Genomic DNA, 19,440 nt, shown 5'->3' on the forward strand with positions numbered 1-19,440 from the left:
TCTCTCAAAACCACTCTTTTTGTTTAAAAAAAGCCTGCAAATTATTTGTTCGTTAATTATTTTGTTATTTGTTTTTAATTCGTATATAAATAGTTCAAGATTTTAAGCGTAGAGTTTTGTTAAATCAAACAAATACTACATATTTATTACAGTATTTATATAAAGCTAAAAGTTTCTTATGTATTTGTTAAAACTATGGTTTAAGAAATGCCTATAGGGTTGATTCAGAAAATGTGTTAAAATGGTACTTGCAATATTCTAAATAGTATTATTGTTTTGAAGTTTATACATTATTAAGTCAACAAGGCATTTAGAAAGTGCAAAAGACTTCAACCTAAAATGGTTTGGCTAGTTATTTACAATAATTCATTTGTCAGTACAACTGTATAACCTTGTATTCGCTATATATTAATCTTGTTGTTATGAATCAGAGGAAGTAGTTAATTTAATAACTAGAGCTAAATAGAACGCTTTGATTGAAAAAAAATATATAGTCGTAGTGTATGCGCTTCGCTTATACCTGTGTGAACCATTAGTGCCGTACTATGCCTAAAAACAGAGTTGTGACCGTTTCTTTCAAGCATTTGATTAAACTTATCGCAGGATTTGTCTGACGTGTTCAAAGATAATAATCAGCTAATGCTAAAAATGAGCATTCCGAAGGATACAAGGTTTATAGTGTATCTTAAAGAATGTTCACCTAAATTAATTACTAAGCTCCGAGATATGGTTTTCCACTCACAAATACAATAAAAGTACTGACGTGGCAGCCACAGTGACCAGTAGTGATAAATCCTATAATAGATGGAATAAGTACTCAAAGTAAAGGATTACATTGCATACATGATCTATGAACAACTTTGACACACTCACGCAATACACAATACAACTTAAGGCACTCTTTCTGTTAAGGAAAAATTGTGCAAAATATCTTTTTTTTAAGGGTCTTATACATAAATATGTTCAGGTCTGTTTATTTGATTGTTTGCATCAGTGAGACCCGACATAAAGTTGACGGTACCTGCTCCAAGAAAAATTAGCAATAATCAAGATAAACTATTTCATGGGTTAATCAATTATTTATACTATTTCCTGACTTATTTCATCTGTTATTCCTGAGTTATTGAACGTGTGAAACAAATTATCTTTGCTACGATTCTACAGTACACCCATATTCTGTTGTAATAGACAAATAAAGCTAATAGACCCTCATGTAAGTAGCAAATAAAGTAGCAAAGTAGCAAATATATAAACAATTTAATAGTGGATTGGTTGATTTGTAAAGGTAAAAAAATGTATTTATAGGTATTATTTTGGTTTTGAGTGAATGTATTATACAAGGTATAAGCTATTACCGTAGGTCTCATAGCAAGACCTAGACCCGTGGCCGATTTACTTTTTCGTTTTGAGGTCCCTAGAGGCAAAAGACAACCTCCATTCAGATTCATATATATCTTATGTTACAGACAAAGTATATAATCAGGCATTCTATGCAATACCTAAAATAAAGTATCAAATAGAGCTTATTATATACTTTGCGTAGTCATTCTAAAGAATACCTGTTGGCACTGTACAAATATCTTATCGTTCAAGTTACTTCATACTTACTCTCTAAAATCCTCGGACATTGTATGGAATGTCTGCATTATATACTTTGGATGTAAAATATATAATATAGTCCGTTAGCGAGATAGCTCAAGAAAAGAAATCTGATTTAGACGACATTTATAAAGGTTAGCCAAACCGTTTTCTACAGGAATGAATGAGCAGGTAAAACTAAACGTGTGGTCATCAGTGCTACACAGTTTGCCGGCCAATAACACTAATTGGAATCTGTGATCGGATTTTGAATAATTACCTATGTAAAATGGCTGGAATGAAAATTTGACTTATTCAATGTTCACGCATCATAGTTTTTGGTGGAAATTTGTTTACGTTGTTTAGTGATTGATGGAACATAAACAATTAATTATTTACCGTAACCAATTATTTATTTATATAACAATACCTTACCTAATAAAATCGTGGGTTAAAGAGAACAATAATTTTTTTTATTTATCTTTGAATGAAGACTGAAAATAACCATACGAATTACTTTTGGAGTGATTTTTCGTGTTTCAGTTTAAGAACGAAATTTTATCATGGTGACCTGCCAATTATTATTTAGAATAATACTTGATCGGTATATTGGTTGGATAACAAGACCTTAATAAAAAGTAAGAAAATTGCAAGACCTATAAACTCAGGCAAGAATTACAACTGTTTTAGAGGCCCGTGCCTATTTCAATAATTTTATAAAAAAATATATTTAATGTCCACTTCCACTTAGCAGTCAGCATATTAAAAAAAATGTTCTTAGTACATTAACAAAACATTTTTATTTCAAAAGTAAAATAGAACCAAGTTGATAAATTAGGTATAGAATATTAGTATTTAACAAATAATTACAATTGTGTGTTTGAATAATTTGATAAGGAGAGGTATGTAGTACAAAGATTCTAGGAACCGGAATATGATTAGTCTGTACGTGATCAGCTAAAATCATGAATCTGAAAAAATATACAATAAAAATTATATTTTAGCTCTGTAACGCAAACCTATCTATATACACTAAAAAGCAAGTTATTTTTGTTTTAATTGTTGTATCTTGTTCGGTAGAAACGGTTGAATGAATCTAATATATTCAAACGCAAGAGTTTTAGTTTTTTTTTTTAGATTATTAATTAACCACTTGATCGATTTTTATGTTTTTTGTTGGGAATAAATTATAATTTAATAAAAGGGGATGTTTAAGCCATAATTATAATTTGGAATTTAAGTTTTTTAGACATGAAATTGCCATAAAAAAAGTCTAACAGCCGCGTTGGTACATTTTAAGTTTGTTTTAAAGTAATTTGGTTTTACTATTAGCTGATTTCAAACTGATTACAAGTGGTTTAGACAAATATTAATCGGTATTACATTTTTTTACGATGTTCCTAAATGCACTTTTTCACCACACTATGATGTTTTTAACTGTCTTACATACGTTAATACGTGTAAGAAAGTTATGGTTTGCTGGCCATGCCAGCTGTCAACGTTTTTTGGGGAGCGGGCAGGTTTTTACATCCCAAGGGCCGCAAAATCAGCTGCCCGCTTACTTTCTTAAAACATGAATGCATATTAAACACACAATCAGTATCCATAGCATTGCAATAGAATTGTTTAATTATCACCGCTACCTAGGAACTATTTAATATTATGTTTGCTGATTCCTCAAATTATTTCTTCACATAACCTTAAAGTTGTAGTTGTAGTGACTATCAGTGTGCATTATTATTGTGGTAAATAGTGGTAATACAGTGTGGTGAAAAATTGCGTTCGTACCACGGACCCAAATGGTTTTGCAGCTATCGATCGTTTTAAGTTCTCGACTTCGTCTCTAACTTAAAAACTATCTCGCACCAGCAAAACCTCATTTTCGGCCCTAGGTACGAAACATACTATTTGCTTACAGGTACCATAAAGTATTTGCGTCTTCAGGAAATTAATATAAGTTTCCTCTTAAATATAATCTGTTTAAAAATAAGTGCATGCTGTAGAAATGTTAAGTCATGTTAAGGAAATATTTTCAGAAAACTATTGTTTAATCAATTTATTAAGTTATACGTGGTTTGCGTGTTGACATATGAGAAGTTCGAACGTCTGTCTGTCAACGTATCAAAATGCTGGTTAGTTACAGAAATGTCAACCGCTACAGCAGGTAGGTATTCAATATTGGTCTCTAGAAAACTGTTTGTCTATATGGCTGTCAGTAGAACTATTTCTGAGTTTTTTAGGGTGGTATAGAATATTCTAGGGTGTTTTATGACTTTCAAAATCAAAATATTATGAATATGAGTGATAAGTTAGTAGTTTGTCTATAATGTTCTACCATAGAAAAAGAATATTTCACATATTTGTATATTCAATGATACCCAGATTTATGTACATCTATAAAACATAAATAAACGTATTTTGTTCATGCATTTTATTGTACAACATTTATTGTATTTTATCTGGGCTGCTAGTATGTTTAAAAAGTATATATATATATATATAAATATATTTTAGCACTTGAAAAATGTTTGACAAATTGTGAGGAAATACTTACTTAAGCAAACTCTTATACTGTCATCAATATAGGTAATGTGGGAAACATTTCAAATAAAACAAAAAAGCAAAAAGATTACTTCCTCTCAGCATTGACATTAAGCTCTACCAGATTACCAGATAATATCGCTGATCCTTTAAGGATTACCACTCTATCGGCTTGTGTCATTTATTATCTTCCTGTTGGGATAAAACTGGAATAAATACACCAGTCTAAATTGAACCCGAATTTAATTTATTTTTGGAAATAACTACAAGACTGCACTTTATATCATCTTTTCGTTATTCTTAAGGAAGATTTACTAAAAAGCTTCATTAATCGACTGAAAAAATCATCCGTTTTGTAATTTTGCTTTCAGGCCAAAGCTTGTCGAGTCGTAAAAAGAAAACCGAAAGACAAATTTTAAATAAAAGTTTTAAAATACCGTTACCACTCCATTATAGACCTGAAGTTTAAAATATAAACTCTAAGCATATCCGTTCATATACTGTAGATATTGTTTATATGGCAGATCGGTATATTATTGATTTACTCTAATCAAAATAGGATACAAAACTTGAATAGTAAAAACTATCAGAAACAATTAAAACAATCTTTAAGCTAAGACTCTTTTAACAGCAAGTTAATACAGAAGTTAAACTCTAATAATAAATTACTACCATATTATAATCATTTAACAGTGGGTTTTTGAAAACTCTCTAAATTTAAAAGTGTTAATTTATTAGTAAGTAACAATTATCACATTATGGTAATTAGTCTAACCTTGCAGGCCAACTTTTTATTGCAAGAACATCCATTGCTTTTTAACAGTTAAAACTACCATTGCTATTGAACTACAAGAATGCTTTAAAAATATAGGACCTGATTATTTTTACTAGGGTACATGTATAAACAACAATACAAGGTTTCAACTGCTGTGACTACTATGACCGCATTTTTTGAAGGAAAATATAATGAAAATATATAAAGTGGTTCTTTTTTATTTCTTTGTTTTTTTTTACATAAGTGAAGCCAATTTGTAATTATTTAAACATTATAGAAGCCGATTAGACACACATTGATACACAGGACTTACATGTATACTTAGCAGGTATCGGATTGTTTAAAACAACTCATTGAATACGCTGATATGTAACATTTGTGAGGATGATACGAATGAAATGATGATTTACCTTGAGCGAACGTAGTATCCAAGAATGACACAGCGGCGACGAAGCAGGCCAGAAGCCCAAAGTTTGAAACGAAGGATTTCATGACTATGACACTTGACACGACACTCTGACACGGACCTGGCACAGACACATCCGTTGTGGGAGTCGGAACACTGTTAACACCATTTGACCTCCAACATTCCCCTCATTACGGCCAATTCCGTCTGTCGATGTATAATTGCGGTTAAGTACACTGCCAGTTCCGTGGGCGTGCTACTGCAACGGAGGAAGGCAGACGAAACTTGCTTAAAACGTCGTTCAAATCACTGCTCGTTAAATGAAAAATGAAACTGTCATAAAAACTTGTAAACAAATAGTTTTTATTTATTTATTTAATTGATTTTTCTATTTAAGAATTGTTTAGTTATAACTAATAAATAACCTATGGTTTTTAAATGTTATGATGTGTTTTTATGGGATACGTATTCATATTGTAAAGAAAGCATCGTACACAATATCATCTTCAATGATTAAATTACAGTTCCATACAATAATTTGTTTCTTCCCATAAAAATTACTTAATATTCACTAATTAACCTTCTTAAACGCCACTCGATGACTCAGTTAGTCTTAGGTAACAATAATCCTTCGTAAACTAGAAACTGTCACACGTATCAACTGATGTCACTGTATAATTTACACTGCAGACGTTACGTGATGTCACGTAAGGGCGGGCCGGTTAGTCACGTTCACGACGTGCGACGATGTGTACCGCTCCACGGTCGCTACTGCACTGACTGTTGGCGGCGCGCGCAGCGCTACGACGGCGGAGATACGAACTACCCCCGGCTGCTCACCACCGCCTTACAACATATTGATGGAATAATCATAATTAATAGTCGAAGATGGACGGTATTTACTCGCCGCCCACTGTACGTGCCATACGGGCGCTGCACGAGTGACCCGCAGATACAGAGGGCCACCCCAGCGCGACCCCCGCACCCGTCTCCGGGCCCACTCAACCACTCACAAACGCACACTCACGTAGCCCACGTGCACTGATGAATATGGTTGCGTTGTACAACAGCTAAGTTGCGAGTGTACCTGAACAAGTGCAGGTAAAACACAGCAAACGTAAATTAAAAATTGAACTACTTTTGAAAATAGACCCCGAAAACATGGGGTTTGAAGTAAGGGGTACATTTTTTTAGTTACAAGTGGACACACAGCTTAGAGTGGACGGTAAGCATTTCAGTCTAGGCCAAATCACAATGGGAAATGTCGATTATTGGGGTTCATGTACCTCCAGCATCCAAGTAAGAGGTACTATGTTCTAACTATGGTAAGCCGGCAGCCACATCGTCTCCGCAAATTTCTAATTAACTAGTACTTATAGTATGTGATAACAAATACGTGCTCTTCATTGTATTACACTGCAAAACCGTTAGATACTATTTAAATACTCCCTCCGCATCAAACCTGCAGATTAATCAAATGTTCATTTGCTGATTGGATTTTTTATCAAAAATTACCTTAACCTGTCAGATTTAATCCCTATATAGACCAATTTTAACGAACAGTGTTTTGGACCTCAGGTTACATAAAAAGTAAATCAGTCCTGGGTCTTCCCATGCCAACGAACTACGGCAATAATTTTCGTTGAGGAAAATGTGCTTAAGTATAGAATAGAAGGGATTTAACAAGTGAACAGATCAAACTTCCAATAGTATTCTCCAAGACGTTATTTCGTAACGCTAAAACTAGTTATTACAAGCTCATAGTAACATAAGCATTATGCTGTATAATATAAATTGCAAGCTTTTATCAAATTAAATATTACACATGTAAACAGTAACAGTTTATAGTGTTAAGTGGGTATAATACTATTACGAAAATATTCTAGAGAGTTTAATATCTATTCATTAATTCAGGACTATGAATAACGTATACCAGTACTGTAGTAAGTAGGAGTGAGTACGATGGCAGGATACGTTGACTGGTCTGTTTTATTGCGTATGTAGGGCAAATTATAATACCCCTGTCCTATTTTCCAACATTATCGTTTTATATTTCATTGGCATACATTTAAGGGTATATAAGAGAAAATATAAGAGATTAAAGTTGTAATTTATGTTTAAATTGAACTCAGCATTAGTACTCAATTAATAATTACTCAATGCTATTGGATGATTAAAAGGTAATGAGTATTCGTGTGGTTGACTCAGTACTTAACTATATTCTCAGCGCCGCTGTGCTGTTCTGCAGCAGCAGTGAAATTGTACACATGCCATTATTGCAGTGCTGTGGGTTTTGATGTAGGTGACGCTGTTTTGTATCGGATTGTGAATTATAGTGGCTGTAGTGCCACAGTAATGCACAATTAAAAGTAGTAATGCTTAGTTATATCAGTGTAAATGAAACAGTAACACACTGGAAAGAAGTTTGGTGAGGAAACTTTGTATTATTGTATTCAAAGGTATATTGTAACAGTTTCAAAGGAAGGAATCCTTACTGTAGCTGTATCCAGGTGCAGCGACATCAGCAGTGTAAGGGTGGAGACGACGGTGGAGGAGGTCGGCGGGGGTGTCATCTCCCCTGCGCCTGCGTCGGGTCCTCCCTGCACAGATTACACAGCCAATAATATACTAACTAAACGATGCCAGCACGTACAATAATCTGTAGTGTATTGTTTTTTATTCGTCTACAGTGCATACACAAAGTTTGGAGTAGCACTTGAGCTGAACCCATAGTAATTCGTACATTGTTGTTTTTAAAACTTCAAACTAAAGTGAGTATAGTAGGCATTTCTTTTATATTTTAAACCCCCTTTTTAAAATCGAACTCCGTTAAACTTTTTGTATTGAAACAGCTATGATAAATAAAGTATGTTATTTTATATGTAATGTTTTTCAGATTTATTTTTTCATAATAACACTTTTTTGCAAACTTATCCAAATTACTCTATATTTTGTAAACTGAAATAATTTACATTGAGAAAACCATAAAACACACTTGTAATAGTGAAATTTACCTACGTAACTGATTTTAACTCAAATCCTAAATTGTTATAAGAATCAATTACTCGATACAAATGAGTAAAAGTCATTATACAGTCATTGAAGAATGTATGTAAAACATTTGATGGGCACGGCACGGAAGGTTGGCCGAAGTAAATGTGAAAGAATTTCCTCTCAAAGTAGGAACTGAAGTAGCCTGTAATTCCTCGAAAATCGTAGCCTGAGGAGCACTTCGGCCAGATTTGACCTTTACCTTGCTGTATTCCTGCTCATTATGCTCTTGTTGGGCTCAAAGCACTGCCAGACAAGTATAATCAGCTGCATGGTAATCGCGTAAGACGCACGAGAATCAACTGCATGTAAGCTAACAATAAACCTGCTTTCTCAGTTAATTATTTATTTGAATACCAGTTAAACTTTTTTTAAAGTTTAAGTGTAACTATCTTATTTTTACTATATTATATTTGTACTCATTATAATACACAACATTAATGGAAAATATTCATGTAGAATAACCACTGAACCGAGATTCCTGAAGAAAATTGATACATCAAATAAACATTTACCCAAAAGTTTTGACAGTAAAAAAACTGTGAAACAAAAAATATTATTTTGAATAATATTCTATTCATTATTACAAAATTTTGCTATTATTGCACAACAGTTTCTACCCAACCTAAATATTTAGCTTTAGTGTTAATGTTAAAGTAAGCTGTATGATTTAAAGTAATAAATACCCCCGCCGCAGAAAACCTGCCGTCTAAGCGAATTTCCAATTGGCCGAATTGATTTTCAATTGATCTATTTAAATAACATTATTAGGTTTAACGAGTACCTAGGTTTGCTGCTACAAGGAAACTAATAAAGTTTGGTAGTGTGTTTTTAGTAAAATATTGTTAGCTTACCTTAAAATAAATAAATTTGCCAAGTTTGATCAAAATATATCCATAAACAAGCAAACTACAACATTTTACAATATTCTCCATAAGAATAACATGGGAATTTTAAATTTACCATTTTTTTTAGTTTTCTCCGTAACCAATAACCGTACAAAAACACTTTGGTATACTGAATTGTTTGTTTTTTTAAGCTCTTTAAGAAGGTTTATTGGGAAATTTTGTGTTTTGAGGGTAAAAAGTGAGAAAAACCAATTTTTACCCCATAAAACCCCCCATAAAACCCTGTTCCCATGGTCCGATCATGCTGTATCGCGAACTCATTCAAGTTTATCCCGCCTTACACCTTCAAACCAAATTTCATCAAAATCGGATAAAAATTACTCAAGTTATCGTGTTCACGGACACATATATATATATAAATCTATATATATATATACATATATAAAAATTTGAACGAATGGTGTTTTTGGCTTCTGGGGACATTAAAATGAAAAAGTAAATCGGTCCCGGGCCTAAGTCTTACCATGAGACCTACGGTAATAGCTACTTCCCTATAGGGAAATTCGCTAAAATGCAAGGAATATAAGGATCTGCTTCCATATTATCCTCAAGTCTTTGTATTATGTAACAGTAAATTACCCCAGCAGTGATCAATATTATTGACATATATGTAAAAATAAAGAAAGCAATTACAAGGCTTCGATCAGAAGGACATAATTTGTATTACAATGATTTGCAAAGTTGTACACTATCCTCACTACTCAATCACTAAGTACTTGGAACAGTGCTCAGGAGGAGTTATAGGGGGGAGGGGTGAATCCATACTGTAATACATATGTTTACCATGCATTAAAACATTGCTCCGTCTTAGTATGGTATATACTTAGGATAGTATACCAACTATCCTCGGCTATATGGTGTGTTTGTTAATTTCGATCAAATTAAAAACATTGGTTTTTATTTAGGACCTATTAAAACCACTTTGTGTTTGGTGATTTGCTAATTTGAATAAACATCTGTTTATTCCGTTTATAAAACTTGCCAATTAATGTTTTAAAACCTTTTTTGTAATATCTGGGGAAACTGCCTTAAACAAAGAATTGGATGCCAGGTGCGTTTATGAGCCGTAATTTTGCGTGCTTTGTTGAACAAACTTGCATTTGAGAAAATGTAATTGGAATTGCTAAAGTCAAATTTGAAATATTAAGCTTTTTAAAACTTACTTAAAAGAATCTAAAAAGCCTGAGGTTCTTTAAACTGGGTTTTTCAAACATAGTTTACTACTAAGGTCAAACACTACCTTATTTGTACAATAGTATTCGTATACACAATATCCAATTCAATAAATGTGTAAAGACTATAACAAGCTCTTTACCATTTAGCTAGATTTCAAAGAAATATACACTTAATTACTGTATAGTTAGGTATCAGTTGATTCATTATAAAACTGCCTCTGCCACGTGTTTCCATATATAGAAGTACCAGCCGTCCACTGGCTCCAATTGACTTCATTGTTGGAGAAAGAAAAACCAAACAAACAGCTTCTGACTTGCACTTAATTGAGCTTCACATCAGAAGGCGGATGCTTCAGTTGTAATGAACCATTAGCTTCATTACCGGTGTTTTTACCCTGTAACTCCATTTTGACGCAAAAGTTCCTTGACAGTTTCACATAATCGTATATAATATTAACGCTATACTTATTTTAGTAGTTCCTTCAAATGATTTAAAAACAAATGATTGTAATTTTACTCAACCGATGTTTTATATAATTAAAAAATAATAATGAAAATGCATATTTTTCACATGATTATTAAATGTGTACACTTTTCCTGTATAAACTATTTAATACCGATCAGTCAGCAAATGAATAGAATAATATTTAAGCGTTTCAACTTATTTCGATACAAAGTATACCCATTTAAACCTCTCATCAAATCTAAGTGATGAGGGCAACACTGGAAGTGCATCCTTTTTACCTCACCCCCTCCATTCAATAGGGCCAGACAATTGTTGGTTTCCGAAAAGATAAGGGACAAGTGTATAACCTGTAAATTATTCGTAGTTTGTTGAAATTCAGTTTATACGTATGATCAAAATGGCCCACAAATAAAATTAACTTTGAACTAAATAAGTGTACTTGAGACTTCAATTCTTAACAGCCCTTAGTATGTTATCAATAAACGCTCCAAAAAGTTTTTTAACAAATTTGAATCAGATTTATGACTTAAAATAATGCATAAAGTTTAAGTTTGGAATGCCAATTTAAGAAATTAAAATACAATCTCTGTGAGACGTGTCCTTTACGAATCTTATAAATAAATCCACTTAAAGCAACTAACCTTTTATCATGATTATTTGTGATTCTTGCTGCAAAATGTATTAGTTAGCCTGTACCTTCAGTTAATGATACGGCTGTTTAAGAAGCGTAAACCTGTCTAAATCCACCTTGATGAAGATTCTTAAAAGCATGTCCGTTGTAACATTCCGCTATGATGTACATGGAAGCTGCAGCGTTGTTGAAAGCCTCTGTTAAAAGCATCCTGTACTTACTATTCAACCGAGACTTGTAAATCGTTTTACCTTGAAATCTCTTTAGTTTATTAGTTTACTGTCCACTATAACGTTACGAAAAGGTTGACGGTCAAAAACCTTTGATCAAATAACTAATCCATAATAATAATAATATAAACAATTAACGTATTTTATACTATTGAGGATATTAACCTTAGTAAAACATTTAATAACAAAATATTTACGTTACATTAATAACTCTGCGTGTTTGAAATAGAATGATTATTGTACATAAATGCCCCATGATATAATATACATATTTACATTGGAATGCCGGCGGCAAGCGATAAATGTATCGGAGATGTTAGATTAATGTGACGTGTAAACGGAACCGGTAATAGAAGAGGCGAGATAATGACAGACATGGAGCATCATGGAGCTAGTGGCGTGTAGGCCGACACAATCAGAGATCTGATGAGAGACTGATAGACAGGCCAAGTGGCTGTCATGGCTTCCTACAGAGGACAAGAAACAAATCCGGATCTGACGTATCTCAATGGTCTTTTGATATGAGTTATACTGTGATATTATTGTGGTTATAGATTGTGTATATTGCAAATAATGATGTTTTTATGCTTAATGGATGGACGAATGAAAGGAATTAATTGATAACTTATAGTCATTTAGGCTTCCCTGGGCCTATCTTTGGAACGTATCAAACAATGTAAGATTTGAGTGTATGATAATACGATAATATCACAGTTTAGTGAATACATCATAGATTACTTTGATTGTACTTTAGGTTATACAAGGGGACCGAAAGAAATACTACGGAGGGGGGGGGGGGCTTAAAGACGACGAGGGGTATTATTGACTCACCAAGCTACTATGAAATATATTTATTTTTTTCCATGTTATTAAATGTTTTTAGTTAAACAAATTATATTTTATCATACAATTTTCTGTAATACAAAAAATAATGCAATGTCAATACTCTCTTATTGATGTGTATACGTAGTTAATTAGTTAAATTTATAAAGGACGTTATTTACAAAAGAAAAATAAAATTGGGTAGTTTAAAGTCGTTAAAGCAATTTAAATCTGTTTAGTAAAAAAAACTGTATAATTTTTACTAGGCTCATTTAAATATTGTAAATATTAGAATTTATTAGAAAATATTATATACAATGGGCAACTAGCACTATCTTGAGTCATTTCTCAATTTAAAATGCACTTTTATAGTTTAATCATTTGTGTTGGTCAATAATCGAAGCAAAAGGTTGGAGGAATATGAAGTTACTTCTAAGAGTTAAATTGCCAGTGTGTATCAAAGTGTGTAGTTTAGTATGTGTCTAAGTATGTATTTTATCATCTAAAGGCCAGTTTGTATTTTTAAGATACACACTAAGAAATGGTTTTATATTTCACTCAAATTTGTAATACATTTTTTTGGAAATAAAAATACTTCGACTTTGACTTCTTACCTTACTTTTACGTCGAGATTTTCATGTATAATGGAACACGCACAGCTACAACTTTCATTTTGATTGCGCAGTAGTAAAAATCCCTTAGGTGTGTATAGGGACAAGGGACAGAGGAGATTCCTTATCGCAGGGATTAGAAGGTTTGCAGTGTAAGGAAGAGCCACATGTGTGATTAGGAACCCGCGAATTTATCAAAAATACCTTTCTTTAAATATACATCCAAAGAAAGACATTTTATAAAATTTATTTTATGCGTAAATTGTATGTTTATGTTACAAGATAGGAACTCCCCTTGAAAAAAAATGAACGATTAAAATATGTATGCAAATAATAAATTTTGTGTTTTAAGGATATAGCATAAACATAGCCTACAAAATAATACAATTACCCATTTTCTGTTCTGTGTTTTTAAATAAGAATTTTCGTGTACATAAACAGTATACGAAAATTCTTATTTAAAACACAGAACATAAAGTGTTTGATTGACAATTTCCTGTTTATGTAACTTAAAAATTCCTTTCACCTTATTGTCTTGTTAATCACTCAAATGAATCTATGCTTCTTCGAATGCAGTAAACGTGCCATTCGTCCGTACAAAGAACAGGTCCGGTGCTCTGTGCGTGAGGTCTGGCTCTCATCGGCTCAATTATGATTAGCCGATTAGACAAGCCTATTGCGTCTAGAGTTGCTGGGGTGACTGAGCTGGTCAAATATTTGACTATGGCCGAGAGATAGCCCGAGTACAATGAGCTGATTGATCGCAAAGCGTGGGAAACTACAGATTTGAAAACTGCGAAATATTTACATCCATTAAGATGATTCAACTGATTTCAAACAAGAAACAAATTACTTGTCTTACTATCATAGTTCGTTATCAGATTTAGTGCTTAGCAGCTTTCAAAACATTGTGAAAAATATTTTTTCAATCGTTAATATTATCACAATTGATGTACAGTTTTTAACATCGTATGAGAAATAGCTGAATTGTATCTACATCAGTCACAATCTCCTTCCAATAATAACAGACACGTCACAATGATGTGTTTGTGTGTGTTTGTCTTTGACATCTAGCTAATTTATTCATGATTGTCACCAATATAAGAGGTAACGTCGGAATTAACTTATTGACGTCTAAGAGCTAGTTCTGTATTCATTGGCAACCAATATATAATAGGCAACGGCAGAGCGTATGTGTGGTTATTGACGTCTTAGAACTAGTTATGTATTTAAAGGCACCCACGAATGTGTCTAAAGCTAGTTGATAGTAGCTATTGACGTCTAAGAGCTAGTTCTGTATTGATTGGCAGCCAATATATAATAGGCAACGGCAGAGCGTATGTGTGGTTATTGACGTCTTAGAACTAGTTATGTATTTAAAGGCACCCACGAATGTGTCTAAAGCTAGTTGATAGTAGCTATTGACGTCTAAGAGCTAGTTCTGTATTGATTGGCAGCCAATATATAATAGGCATCGGCAGAGCGTATGTGTGGTTATTGACGTCTTAGAACTAGTTATGTATTTAAAGGCACCCACGAATGTGTCTAAAGCTAGTTGATAGTAGCTATTGACGTCTAAGAGCTAGTTCTGTATTGATTGGCAGTCAATATATAATAGGCAACGGCAGAGCGTATGTGTGGTTATTGACGTCTTAGAACTAGTTATGTATTTAAAGGCACCCACGAATGTGTCTAAAGCTAGTTGATAGTAGCTATTGACGTCTAAGAGCTAGTTCTCTGTCTTTATTAGCACCAACAAATGTGTGGTTATTGGCGTCTACCTAATACTGTTGTGATTGGCACCAATAACTAACAGATATAACATCAGAAAGTGTGTGTGATCATTGACGTGTAACTAAATCAGTCATAATTCGAACCTTCAATAGAGTTACGTTACACCGTCTTTGTGACAAGTGGTGTAACTAAATCAGTCATGATTGGCAGCAATAATTGATATTGAGTTGGTAATTACTGTATAATGATAATCCAATATAGTAACGGGCCTCACAGCATGAATTACAGTATGTATGTAATACAATGTAATGTGTTTTGTAATCAATTAATTAACTTCAAACTGTCCTACTCACATATTTTGAGGAAAATGTATTATATTCCGCTTGTATACATGATTTAAAACGTAATATACTTTTGTCATAAATATAATTATGTATAAATTCTTATCATAGTGGAAAGAATAACCACAAAATACACTAGAATTTGTGCTAGTATTGATTTTCTTATCTTTCATATGTTTTCTAAAGATTGTAAATAGTAAGACTACACTCTTTTTTTTGATTAGGCCACAAGAGTCTAAAAGGATATGAGAAAAGTTTTTTGTTTGACTTTATACGTTTAGATTCCTACCATCGAATTATAGGCTATAACACACAACTTCGATGGTTCCTACATGGTGCTCGTGCACCTTTTGCTTGGTGCATATCGACTATACGCCCTTAACATCCTTTCTTGACATCAAACAGTACAAAGAGTGCCGTTTATTGAGATTAATGGTTCTTTTCCCTTCCCTTCGCATTTAAAATGATGACAATTGTTCATAGGTTCCTTTAAGAATAAAATGTCGGTCAGGACAGGTAAATTCCATGTACAGGGTTTTAACTTTTCAGACTATCATACATGTATGAGATTTTTACAACACCTTAATTTGACTAAAAATAATAGTGATTATTATGTATTAACTATTAGTTTATGTGTATAACATATGGATAATGGTTTAATAATTGGTATTACCAATCATCATGGGCTATATACAGGGTTAGTAAAAAGTGTGGAGACCCCCTGTTATTTTTTTAACGGCCAATACTAGAAAAAATAAACTCGGCACACCTTTATGGCATGTTATGAAGTACTTTTTGGGTATAACCACCACTTGGTATTAGTTTATTAGTGGTATTAGTTAGTCTTCTTTTACAAGGACCTTCAAAATGATGGGTCACTCGATGGGGCTTATCGTTTAAAATGTTTGAGTTTCCCCCAAAATCCCCCATTTTGGGTTTGGGAACCAAGTGGCTATTAGGCCTAAAATTTACTTCATAACACGCCAAAAAGGTCTGTAGAGTTTAGTTTTCCTAGTGTGAGCCAAGTTACAAAATTTACAGTGGGTCTCCAGACTTGGAAAGCTGCAAGTTAAATTTAACTTCTGATAATTTCAATTGGCTTCCATTTTTTACTGGATTGAGATATAGACCTCTAATTTACGTTGTTGGTTTTCTTTTACCTGGACCTTTAAAATGCAGGGTCACTCGATGGGTCTTTGTTTTTGAAACTTTTGAGTTTCCCCCAAAATCCCCCATTTTGGGGATGTACACCAAGTGGCGATTAGGCTCAAGAAGTACTTTATAACATCCCATAATGGTGTGCAGAGTTTAGTTTTTCTAGTGTGAGCCGTTACAAAATTTAAAGGGGTTCTCCAGACTTGGAAAGCTGTAGGTTAAATTTCACTTCTGAGAAGTTCAATTGACTGCCGTTTTTACTGGATTGAGATAGATACCTCTAGTTAGCGTTGTTGGTTTTCTTTTACCAGGGCCATCAAAATGAGGGGTCACTCAATGGGTCTTTGTATTTAAAATTTTTGGGTTTCCCCCAAAATCTCCCATTTTGGGGATGTACACCAAGTGGCAGTTATGCCCAAAAAGTACTTCATAACATGCCATAAAGGTATGCCGAGTTTAGTTTTTCTAGTATTGGCCGTTAACAAAAAAAAAAAAAAAACAGGGGGTCTCCACACTTTTTACTAACCCTGTATATGATGCAAATTATTAAGAGATGACCTGCTATCAATATACTGCTCTATAAATAACTAGATTTCAAAAATTACTCTATTTTACAGTTTTCCTGTTTGCAAACTAATTCCTGTAATTAAATTCACGAAACAATTTAAAACTGTCTAGCTGTTGTAAGGTCTTCATTAATAAAGATTGACTCATCAACGGTGTCCTAGTTTCTTTTTGAAATGCAATATATTTTTAATTTCATTTGGTGTTTATCCTTACGGTTGCAACTTAAATAACATGAATTACAAAAAGATTTGGACAACATAATCTTTCACGTTATCTATTCCCCGTCAAATGACAAGCCTCTTATTTTGAACGGTGAAATTTAATTATATTTATAATCACCATATTATTACTTTTATATATTTTCTAAGTAAACAAAATAACTTAGTATAATGGCATATTCAGTATATTGGCATTGTGCAAATTCAGTATATGGTTTCTAAATTTTTTAAATCTAACCTCAATGCATAAAAGGTACTGAGAATAGCATTTAGTATCACGAACAACGTAACCTAATATCTCCAAGTATAAAATTATTTTATTCATTGTTGGAGTTCCCGTAATTGCTGAATTATAAGTAATCAAGTCTATGCACGGTATTCAGTCCAAGCGAATTATTTCTCCACACATATGACTACGTATACATTACGGAGTCTATAACCTGCTAGTTTATATAACAAACCGTTATAAGTGTTTTAATGTTCCATTTTATATTTTAACCAATTTTGTGTTTAAAAGTGTGTTACGAATGTGTGGCAATTCAATAGTGACGAAATCGCGAAGAGGATGATTCACGTTTCTGTACATCAAATGACTTTCCTTACCCAAACCGAAATGTATACTTAGGCAAATATTGATTTATTTAAACTTAATTAGGGTAAGTAGATTATTGTATTACATATGTAACCTTGTGTAATTCAGATTTGGACCATTGGAGTGCAGACTAGGAGTATGAATTGCTGTCAACCTAAGCAATTGAAAGCTATTTTAGAAAACCAACCGCTAATAAAACGTAGCTACAATAAAAAAAGGGCAAGACATTTGTCTGGCTCACCTTACATTACTTTTGGTTACAGGAGGGGGGGGGGGTGTTAGGCATAAATCCAGACGAAATAAAACAGTATAACATCTTGCTAATTAAAAAGCTAAGATGGCTTTCTTCTTAGCCAAAGCATTCACTTCAGTACTCATTCTTACTTTCTCCCTCTATACCATAGTATGGAGAAAGTAAAAATGAGTGTCGAAAACAATACTTTCTCCATATACTATAAAATTTAGTATGTAGGTACTAATTCATGGTATCTCCAGGTGTTTTTTTCATTTTTTTATAGATTTCAATGGTTATTTTCCCATAAAAAAATCGAAAAATCAAATTTTCTTGAAAATTGCACAAACGGTTTTGATAGAACTTTAGTATGTTATAGCCCATTAAATTATAAACAAAATGGTACACCTCCATTGCTGTAAAAATTAAGTTTGAAAAGTAATTGTATTTTTTTTATTTTACCATAAATACCCCATAAAATAACAATTATATAGTGCAACCCACCATTGCTGTAAAAATTACTATTCAAAAGTTTGTGATTTTTCCTATACAGTTTTTGAGTCCCATGATTACAGGTTAACTCCCACCGCTTACTTACAGGTTGTTGACAAGCTAAAGGGAGAAAGTATGTGTCAGACTGCTGATACCGTTTATAAGCTGTAGATCTATCTATAAATCTCTCAACGTAAAATAATGTTTTACTTCTTTGGTTGATGGAACCATCTTCGTTATCGAGAAATCCCTCCTTAACAGCTAAAAAAAGCTATAAACTTGCTCTTCTTTTTGCACACTCTATATACGAGCTTAAACAGTGAATGTCTTGTTTCCATAAATAGCTTATACTTCCACGCTCTAGAAATACATGATAATTTGCTTGTATAATGATATCCCAACCTACTCAAGCCCTGAGTGAGCGCAGCCATTATCCCTCCTACTCAAGTAACACCTTGTTTCAAAACTAATAACATATTTATCAGAAGCGGGCCTGAGCATCGATCATTTTTAATGCTATGCGATCTTTATAAATATTGATATTTCACAAAGACCTTTTGGAAACAACTTAATATCTGATTTGTCACGTCCACTACACAAGTTAAAATATGTATTGCAATTGTAGAACACACATTTTACCAATATATTTAGTTCCTCATACATGGCATTAGAAACCATCGATTAAGATCACGAAATATGATCCAATCTAAATCACAAATGTATAACTTAAAATATAAAACAGGGACAATTACCTACCAACTACATTATATGTATCTTATATTCGTTATAAATATAATGCTGCTGATTAAAAAAAGAGAAGTGACGTTGCATTTCGATAGAAGGCGTGGCTTTTTACATAATATGTAATCGTACAGCTACGTAAATAATTGTTAACCTTTTCCATCTTATATAAAT

At 32.9% G+C, this 19,440-nt stretch overlaps 1 protein-coding gene across 1 annotated transcript in view; it reads right to left on the reverse strand.

Annotated features, from left to right (window-relative positions):
* Positions 1 to 6,063, reverse strand: part of LOC128983827 (synaptogenesis protein syg-2-like) — a 176,496-nt gene extending 170,433 nt beyond the window's left edge. The window contains exon 1 of the mRNA XM_054403135.1: positions 5,305 to 6,063. Within this exon, the coding sequence (XP_054259110.1) occupies positions 5,305 to 5,386 (82 nt within the window). The 5' untranslated portion in view covers positions 5,387 to 6,063. The remainder of the gene's footprint in view (positions 1 to 5,304) is intronic.
* Between the last annotated feature and the right edge of the window lie 13,377 nt (positions 6,064 to 19,440).

Source organism: Macrosteles quadrilineatus, unplaced genomic scaffold (assembly GCF_028750875.1).
Source record: "Macrosteles quadrilineatus isolate MER2022 unplaced genomic scaffold, UCM_ALF_1.0 Scaffold_1__1_contigs__length_201487025, whole genome shotgun sequence".
Lineage (NCBI taxonomy): Eukaryota > Metazoa > Arthropoda > Insecta > Hemiptera > Cicadellidae > Macrosteles > Macrosteles quadrilineatus.